General features: G+C 58.4%; 1 protein-coding gene and 1 long non-coding RNA gene across 6 annotated transcripts in view; one reads left to right on the top strand and one right to left on the bottom strand.

Annotated features, from left to right (window-relative positions):
* Window positions 1-922, bottom strand: part of LARP1 (La ribonucleoprotein 1, translational regulator) — a 48,577-nt gene extending 47,655 nt beyond the window's left edge. For both annotated transcript variants that reach the window (XM_075056676.1, XM_075056677.1), the window contains exon 1: window positions 495-922. In XM_075056676.1, coding sequence (XP_074912777.1) covers window positions 495-846 — 352 coding nt within the window. In that variant the 5' untranslated portion in view covers window positions 847-922. The remainder of the gene's footprint in view (window positions 1-494) is intronic.
* Window positions 923-1,242: 320 nt separating this feature from the next.
* Window positions 1,243-5,521, top strand: LOC142044185 (uncharacterized). 4 transcript variants are annotated; one of them, XR_012654242.1, is made up of 4 exons: window positions 1,246-1,370; window positions 1,698-1,745; window positions 1,851-3,939; window positions 4,533-5,521. It is a non-coding gene; the product is annotated as an uncharacterized LOC142044185 (long non-coding RNA). The 4 variants fall into 4 exon arrangements; XR_012654241.1 differs by lacking the exon at window positions 1,698-1,745 and having other exon boundaries at window positions 1,243-1,370; window positions 1,824-3,939; XR_012654240.1 differs by having other exon boundaries at window positions 1,698-3,939.
* Window positions 5,522-9,648: the final 4,127 nt, after the last annotated feature.

The raw sequence follows: 9,648 nt of genomic DNA, 5'->3' as shown, positions 1-9,648 counted from the left end.
GGGGGGAAGCTCGCAGCGGGGCGGCCGCCGCGTGCCCGCCGCCAGGGCCGCAGGGCCTTGGGCCGCCGAGCGCCCGCGACCGCCGGCGGGCCCTCAGCGTGTCCGTCCGTCCGTCCGTCCCTTCCCCGCCGCCTCATGGCCGCTGCCCGGGCCGGGCCGCGCTCCCCTCCCCCGCACACGCGCTCCCCGCCTCATGGCCAGGGACGGCGTCGCCGCTTCCTACTTCTAACGATTCCTTCCCCCCCCCCCCCCCCCGCCTCGCCCCCCCCCCACGCCACCCGCCGTCCTCCATCTCCTCCTCCCGCCGCCGCGCTCCCCTCACGCCGGCCGCGGCCCCGCTCCCCGGCAGGCCGCAGGCGCGGCGCCGTCCCCACGCCGTGCCGCATGGCGCGGCCGGCCGGGGCGCGGTCGGCGGCGCAACCGACCCCCCCCCCCCCCCTTCTCCTCCACCACCACCTCAGCCCCCCAACCTCGCTCCAACCGCCGGCACCCACCTGGAGGCGACTGCCCGTTCACCGCCGGCGCGGCGGCGGGGGCGTTCTTCGTCCAGGGGTTCACCTTGGGCGGCGGGGCCTCGATGAACTCCCGGCGCCCCGCTCCTCCCGCCTCGCCGCCGTCCTCCGCCTCGCCGCCGGCCCTCAGCAGGCTCTCCTTCTCCTGGTTGTTGCTCTCCTCTTTCTGCTGCTTAGCGCTGGGCGGCCTCGGCGCCGCGGGGCCGCCGTCGGGGCCCATGGGCGGCTCGCCCTTCTCCCGGCCGCCGTCCTGCGGCGGCTTCAGCACCAGGGCGCGCTCCTCGGCGGGCAGCAGCGGGGCGCCGGGCAGCAGCGCCTCCACCTGCGTCGCCATCTGCGCGCCCCCGCCTCCCGCCGGGGAACTCCCCTCAGCACGCGGCGCCCCCGAGCCCCGCCGCCGCCCGCCGGAGCCGCTTCAACCCGCCCCGCCCCCCCTCCCTCCCCACCCCACCCCCCCCCACGCGTTGCCGCCGCAATATGGAGACGCGCGCGGGGACCACGCGACTCGGCCGGCGGGGGCGCGCGCCGCGCCCGCGCGCCGCCGCCGGCCGAGGGGAGGGAAAGGGAAGGGCGGGGCGCGCCCCCGCGGGAGGGCCGGCCGGCCGGCGGCGCGCACGTGCCTGATGCAACGCCCGGCTGCGCGGGTGGCGGCGGAGGAGTTGCGGGGGGGGGGGGGGTGCTTAAAGGGTCCGCACCCGGTCCCGGTGCCGGTGCCGGTGCCGGTGCCGGTGCCGTCCCTCCGCGCTGCGGGGGCAGGTTCGGCCGCCGTGGTCTTTGACCGCCGGCTGGGAGAGGCCCTGCTCCGGGTCGGGGTTCCGTTGCTGCAGAAACACGGCGTGGGACGGGGACGGGACGGGGGTCGGTGGTGTGAACCGGGGAGGGGGGAGCAACGGGTGCCGCGGGGGTGTTTGCTGCACGTTGCAACCCGGAGCTGAGGGATCTCGGGGACCCCGCGGCCCTCGGGGTAACGGAGCGGGCGGTCGCGGGTGGTTTGGTCCGCAGTGGAAGGTGCGGGAAGGGACTCGGTCCGTGTCCACGGGGAAATAAATAAACCCGTCCTGGGGAAGCCCCCTCCCGTGTCCTGAGCCCGGCAGGAGGGACCCCCGGCCCGAGGAGGTTTGACTGATCTCCGGCTGATGGGATGTCGCTCACTGACGTCCTCCGTGTTTGTCCCCTAATTCCTAGGGCCGGCGAGTCACGAGGGTCCGACCCCCGGGTGTAAACGCACACGAGGTACACGCATTTCAAAGGCAGCTTACGCTGCCCGCGACCCGTCGAACTCACACGCTGCCTTTTTTTATTCCTAACAAGCCTCTCCCGGCCTTTTCTCCGGGACAGCGAGCACGCCGCTCCGCTTCTCCGCAGAAAGGTTCCTCTGGAAGCCCCGGCGTGTCCCGTAGCCCCCGGGAGCCATCGGTGCCAACCCCGCAGGAGAGCCGGCAGCGTGGCCGGGCACTGAAGATGTAGCTCCCAGCTGACGGCGCGTGGAGATGGATGAAAAACTGATTTCACAGCGGAGCTGTAAGAAGGAAAGAAGAGGCCACCAGGCAAACAGGAGCTCAGCGCCCCATTTGGAAGGGGAACGACGCCAAGGGTCTGGCGGATCCGCAGAGGGAGCCTCAGGCTGTCAGGGATGCTCCGCCGAGACCACCTCGGCTCTCCGCGTCCCTCAGTATCCAACCTCTTGGCTCAGGGGATCGCCAGCGTGTGCCGCATCCCCACTACATTGAAGAATTTGGCCGGTAAAATTCCAAAAGGAAGTTTATTTATAACTCCAGAACAGCTGGCTGCTGGCCTGGCTGAATACGCAGCGGGGATGCGCCGATACCTGAGCTGCAATAACACAAGCTGCGTCCTCTACTCCGTATAGCCCAGTCCCCTATTTAAGGGGTCGCAAGCACGGCTCGGGGGCTGCACGGCACCCATGGGTTCGGGTCGCCTTCCCTGCCAGCCAGGCTCACCCCTTTACCCTCGCTGGGAGCGGGTCCTCGGGTGGGGAGCGCAGCCCGTTGCGGGTTGAGGAAGGCGGCTGCAGCCCAGCGGGGTCCCCGTCCTGTCCCCCAGCCGGAGCGCAGCGTTCCTGCCCCTCGGTCCCTTCGGGACGCTGCTCCGCTTGCCACGTGAGTGGGAAGGAGCCTGTGGTGGCTGAGAGCCAAACTGGCTCCGGAGCTGCCGGACAGGAGGGAGCGGAACGAGTCTCACCCTCCACGCTCACTCGGTGGCCAGCCAGGCCAAACCTCGGCAGTGTTTTAAAGGCTAGAAAATAAATGCGTGAGTGAAGGGGGAGGAAGGGAAGAGTCCGTTGCAGCCTTTCTGCATCAGCCGTAGGGACAAATCGCCTTGGCTGGTCAGCTCTCAAACACCCATCCTTCACGTGAAGGGAAGCTGAGTGTACGCCAACGCCAGCTGATGTAAACAGACCAGCCGTGTCTAACGAGCTCCACGCGCCCCGCTCCTCTGCTCGACCCATCTTCCCCTGCTCTGCCGAGCGTCTACGGCACTGGGATATCCTGCTCCTCAGCTCCAGGGACTCGCTGAGAAGCAGCCAAGAAGTCGCTGCGTTTCTGCAGCGCAATTCACCAGGAAGTAACCCAGCTTTGCTTTCCCCAAATTCAACGATAGCACCTAACTGCCATCCCCAAGCCTGCTTCTCCACCTCATCCTTCACCCCAGATGTGTCCCTGGGCCATGCCAAGCGGCTCCGGCTGCTGCCTTCCAGCCCTGTGCAGGCTCCGAGGAAGCAGTCTCCCGGGAAACTCCTCTGCCGAGCAGTGATTTGGGCAGGAGCTCCCCTGCCCCGTGTACAACAGCTTACTTATTTCTCCCTGACTGAAGCGTGGCTTGCATATTTATCACAGATGCCTGGCTGCTTTGATGCTGGCCTGGAGGTTTAAAGATGCTTCGATGGTGGTCGGTAACCTCTTTGAGCATCTCTGGGTCTTGCTTGGCCCTGAATATCCCCACTTTCACCTCTGCCGGTCTGGCAACCTCAGCCGGTGTCCTGACCTTCACTTTGGGAACAGCTTTAATTCAGTGGCCTGGAGCGAGGGGTGTGCGTGGGGGGGGGAGCACAAAGCAGCCGATGTGACTGATACACCCCTTAGCTCCACCGTCCTGTTCGGATGGTAGCTCAGCCCCTTTCTCAGGTTCCACTGGCCTAATTTTGTCTGGCGCTGGGGACAGGAGGTCACCGTTGTACGTGTTTCCTACAGTTTTGCTCTAGTCTGGTCCTGAGGACTGAACACCCATCAGGGGCTGCAGCACGCTCCTGATCACATCTCTTTTCTCTGCATCCAGGGGCTGTGCCGACCTTGTAGTCAGCTCGGAGCAGGAGCGTGCCTCCAAAGGGAATCTTCTCCTCTCCCCAGCACCTCCAGACCAGCTTGCTCGCTGCCGGCCAGTGCTGGTCACGCTGTTCCCTGGTGAGGTGAGTAAAGCCCAAGCTCTACACATGGATGGCAGAATATTAAGGCTCAGGCACCTTTAATGCTTTGCCAAAGAGAAAGGGGATTTTGCCAAGAAAAGCCCAAACTTCCTAGCCCGAGTCATATGCTTTGACTTATTTATGTAGTTGTTCCTGCTTTGTGAATCCTGCCAGGCAGGAACATTGTCAGGGACGATGCACTCAAGGTTGGACAAATTTTCCTGCAGCGGCCCTGCAGTGCTGCCCTCCAGCGAACCCAGCCGCCCCAGAGGGGTGTCGTAGTCCTGCTCCCGAGGGACTTGCGAATGCAGCGTCACTGACCAAACTGCAGGACTGCCTCTGGCATCCACGGGGGAAAAGCTTTTCAAAGGGCACCCAGAGCTTATTCCTAGAAAAGAAACGTCTTCTCCTTGAGAAGAGGGTGGCATGCTGGCGCAGAACCATTCCTAGGTCTCTGGCCCACCAGTTACAATCCCAAGATTGAACTGGGAGTTTGCAATTTCAGAAAACCTGACAGCTTCCCACTGAAAAATACCCAGCTTGCCCTAAGGATCCTCATCAGGAAACTCTAACCCAACCATTTCTGCTTGGATCAGGTACTCTCCCACGAAGACACGGATGCCCCAATGCCAGTCCCAGTTTGCAGCCCCAGCGGTGAGTGGGGCCGAGGGCAGGCTGCCAGCAAGTCCCTGTCACCCTGCCATGGCACGTGCCTCCCAACCCCAGCAGACACCTATTTAGTGGCACATTGTGGCCATCACAAAGCACTCGAGTACTTTTAAAACTAAACACCCAAACCTTTTATTCTACTACCCCACATACTGGCATTTCAACTCACTTTAGCTCAGAACCAGAAGAAAGCGCCCATTCCTGCAGGTTTCTCCCGGAGAGACCTCCTCCAACATCTCCTTCTTTAACCCAGCTTTTAACCTCTCCTTGCTCCGGATTTTTAACCCCAGAGCTCATGCCCCTGCTCTGGGGAAAGGAGCCATGCACGAAAGCATGACACGCAGCTGGCGCAGCAGACTCTCCACTTCTCCTGCCGGGGCAAGGGGATGAGAACACACCGAGTGCTCACGGACAGTCCCATAGGCTTTTTCTATCATCTGCGGCCGTGTCATCCAGAGAGATGGAAGATACTCCCTGGCTCTGAGATACATGCGCTTGAACCCTTCTAGCAAAGCATATGAACGATCAGCGTGAAGAGTGAATGCATTCGCACTAATAAGTAATTTTCAACCTACGTAATAAAACAGCAGACACTAACGAGTTCCATTACATCTCCATTAAAAAGTGCTTTCGCTTAGCAGGACTCCATGGCCCAAGGGCTCGGGCTCGGCGGTTTGATGTTGCAGCCCAGCCGAAGGCACCGTGCTGCTCAGGGCACTCATGCCATGCGTGGGGTAGAAACCAGCTCCCATCAGCTCTGCGGAGCCGCTGGCCCCTCGCCGCTTCCCCCCATCTTCTGCCCACTGGGAAGCGGTGCTGCAAACATGTTTGTGTCGAGAGCGCGCCGCATGGATTTGCCTGGTATTAAGAAGTTAGATTTAAATGAGAGTAAATATCCTGTAATTAAAAATCTGAAGCCTGCTATGCAGTTTTTTGCATGGTTTTAATACGTGGATTAGAGGAGGGGAATATCTAATGATACATAACTGCTTTTATCATCATGAGCTTTTCATCCAAAAGCCACAGTTCTTGTAGGACTCTCCTGAAGCCAGTAAATAACCCTGTCGGCTCAAGAAAAAAATCTGAAAACACCCCCATTTCCTGGTTATTGATGACATTGGCTGTAGAGAGCAATACCTCCTCTAGACCAGAATTTCCACCGTGTGTATTTTGCTGTAGATATATTAGCCCGAGGTTGCTTAACATGTCCCCTAAGTCATTTCAATTTCCAGGTGCTCGTGAAAACATGGCATAAGTTGACCACCAAGGCTGATATTTTCTTCGATGGATATTTACCCTCTGTGCCACCGCTCTGCCATCAGAAATTTCAGCAAAATTATTTCAGACGCTTCTACAAAGAGAAATGAGGTATAAACGCTCTAGCATCCTTCTTCAAAATGCCTTAAGCTCTCCGTGCTTCAGACAAGACGTTCCTCAGATGCATCCCTCCCAGGTCCTGACTGCCCATAGCAGCCCCAGAGGCCCCTGGCTCAGCCCAGCCGGGGATGTGCCATTCCCACGGAGAAACGAAGCGTGCTGGCAATGTGCTGCAAGTCCCGGGAGCCCGTGTTTCTCTGCCATCAGCACCTTGCCCCAGAGCTGGCCGGGGACATACCTCTTTCTGCCTCGTGCCTGATGTGCAAGGAGGCACCAGCCAGCAGCTGCTCTACAGAGCTCAATTAATTCAAGCGGTGGCAGCTTGTGCAGGTGCCCTAAAAACTCCCAAAGACTCAAGGTGAGAATCAGTAAGATTTATGGGTGGAATTGCTGTGATATTTTCCTCTAAGCACCTGAGGATAATTAACAGCCAAAAGGCTTGGAGTCAACCACCAAAGTTATGAAATACTAAATCAGAGGCAGCTCCCAGCAGCTTCGTTCGCTCCCTTTGCAGGTTGTACGTTCACGATAAAACCATCCGCCACGCACAGCCGCAAATTCACTCTTTTCCCATGGGACTCCTGCTCCTTTCAGTGGCTGGCAGTTAATTAAATATTGTTTTACCCCTCTGCAGTCAAAGCAAAGCCCTGGGCTTTGCCATTCAAATCCTAGCCTGACCCACAGCACAATTACATCGCTGCCAGGTGTTTCTCTGGCAGGCAGCATGCTAGGATTTATGCACTGCACCGATACGCATGGATCCGACAGGTGCTCTTCTCCTCCTCAGATAGCTAGGGAACTGAGAAACAGGGAGAAGAAAAGTTAAAAGCTTCTTGTTATTTTGTGTGCAAGAGTTCTGAACTCTGTCGCCAACTTTTGAGGGTGCCAGGCATCCTACTTCGATGCTTTCCTTCCACTTTGGCAGCCACATCGACCCCAGCGCCAGGCACAAGCAGCCAGCGGCCGGGGCTCTGATGGGCATCACGGGGGTACCAGAGGAGGAGGAATCAGGCAGGAACCCCACCAAGAGCCAGTCCCAAATGATGGGGCCAAGCTCCCTGGCCGGCTCTCCCTCACGGAGTTCAGGTCTCCTCTCATCACCCACAGCAGTGGGATGAGCCCCCAGCACCAGCCATCGCACCACGGGTGGCAAAGGACCCCGGGAGGGGACAACGACTCTCTCTGTGACCAAGAGCTGCATCGTGCACATAAACAAAGGGGCTGAAGTGGGGGCAGCTCCATGTCTGGCTCTCCCTGACCCCCAGGTGTGACTAAATGATCTCCCTTTAACTGCGGAGATGTGCTGCGCGGGGCTGTCGTGCTCCCGGTGTCACGAGGATCTTCCCCCACTGCAAGCATTTCTGTTCCCATCCCTGCTCCCATTGCAAACCCTGTGCTGGTTTTCCTGGCTTTCCTCCCCACGCTGTCTTTTGGGGAGAGCTCTGTCCTGTACCGACAGCCCCTCACCAACCAGCACCGCTCTCCCGTGCACCCAGCACCCAGGGTGCGGGGAGGGCCACGGCCCCAGCCTGCTCTGAGCACCCCCTCCTCTCCACTTGTGCCCTGCAGCGAGCCGGGATCTCTGGCTGTAACTCCCACGCAGCCTCGCCAGCTTTGTGTTTGCTTTCCCAAATATTTTGCTGGTGCAAAGGAAACATCAGCCTGCTGAATCGTGAGCTGAGCCACCTCCACCTCCAAGCTGAAAGCCCACAGAGTGGGAGAGATGATAAACGGGAAGCAAAGCAATGCCAAAGCACGGAGCAGCACACGCTGGTCCTCCCCACCACCTGCCAGCCCGTCCTGGTGCCACCAAGTCAAGCTGGGGACAGTCCCTTTAGCCAGGATGCTGGCACCGCCGCTGAGCCCACCGCAGCCTCCCGATAACACCCTGTCAGCAGCTGATCAGCGAGTCAGAGGTAAAAGGGCTTCAGTAAATTGCAGTGCCAGCACCCAGCCGTGGCCACCGTTGTACAAGCACGGTCCGTGGGACACAGGCGGGGGGATTAAGAGATCTGTGTCAGCAGCAGGTCTGTGTATACAAACACGGCAGCAAAAAGGGCTCATGTTCATGCTTTGTCCCCAGGGACGTTATCGGGGATGGGAATGGGTTGCGGAGGGGCGGACGTGCGGCATCCGTGTCAGCCATCCCTTCGGCCGAGCAGCCAGAGGGGTGACAGGGCTGGGGACAGCAGAGTGAGATTGGCCTGGGCAAGGGGAACCCTCTCGTCCCACCACTCCTCTCCCTGCAGAGACCTGGACGGGGAATGTCAGATAATGCTGTAGTGGCTGGAAAGTTGTAGGGAGCTCCCTGGCTCTGTAGCGGCCCTCGGGAGGGCTGGAGAGCCTCACCTGGTTCTGGAGACGGGAGCAATGGAAAGGAATTGCTCCATCAGTGATTTTAAAAAGTCAGCCCGAAGCTGTTGCTGTCAGACTCATCGAGATCAGCAGCTGCAAAGGCATCAACCAGAGTATCTCTAATTAACCCCAGAATATAACATGTCTGCTTTCCCAGCTCCAGGGGGCAAGCAAGAAGACTGCGGGATGCTCACGGACATGGTCCTGTAAAGCATCCCAGAGGATCCTGGATCCACTGCCCACAGAAAGCCAGTGGACCAGGAGTCCAGACTGCAAGAGACTGTATTTTATGACTTTATTCTCGGCCTTGCCTCTTCTGCCCCTGTACTTCCCAACAAGCTCCTGAGGTTCTTGACAGCCAAGTGAGCAACAAGGGAAAAAGAGACCCAGCCCAGGGACCTGAGACATCCTCTGCCTCCAGCGCTGTCAGTGGAAATTAATGTGGGATGGGAAGTTTAATTGCAAAGCTGGGCATGCAGTGGCTATGTTCTGCATTGATGCATTCATTTTTACAATTATATCAAGCAATATCAATTATATCAAGCAAATGAAGGAGTCCTGATGATGTTAGTTGATGAAGGTTGTTGCAGTAGTGACAACTACTGACCAGCTCCAGCCATGCTGGCTGAAGGGGATCTCAGGCCAGAAATAGAGAATTTGCAGGTGGATTTTGTTATATTTTGGCTGCCCAATTCTGCAGTGATAGGAGAGACTTCTCTCATCTGGCGAGAGGGATGGTGCTGACCTGTAAGGGCATCTGACCTCCTGCCAGGCTGGTTGTTAGACTTTGAAGTTAAATCATGAGCAAAATAAATGCAACATGAAGCTGCATGCAGTCGTAGCCAGGATTTCTCACCTGTGTTTCAGTCTGTCTGATTTTCATGCTTCTCAGCTAACCTCGTTTGTTCCTAAACATGTTTTCATTCAACAGCAAGCAGGGCCAGGACCTCAGAGTGGGAGCAACAGGAGCCAGACAGGAGCTCATCCTCTTCAGAAAGAGACACCTTTTAGGTCCTCTCCATCCTCAGAAAAAAAACCGTACATATTGCCCCTCTCCACCCCTGCAAGTTGCCTCTAAGATCCCAATTCCACAGCAAAATCTTGTTTCTGTTTCAGTAGAGCCAGCACAAGGTCAGCACAGGACCACTCCAAGGCAGCAGTGAGGGCTTTCCAGCTCTCCAGAAATCCTTGGCAGGAATTTATGTCCTAAACCAAGATCACTCCACAAGTCTGCCAGGCAGGAGAGACCTCTTTACACTTGAAACAGTGTTTTTTGAGCTTGTTTCCAGTCTACAGCCTTATCTTATTATT

The sequence above is a fragment of the Buteo buteo genome, chromosome 24 (assembly GCF_964188355.1).
Source record: "Buteo buteo chromosome 24, bButBut1.hap1.1, whole genome shotgun sequence".
Lineage (NCBI taxonomy): Eukaryota > Metazoa > Chordata > Aves > Accipitriformes > Accipitridae > Buteo > Buteo buteo.
Note: the sequence above shows the minus strand (reverse complement) of the source record. Positions and strands in the feature narration are given on the sequence as shown.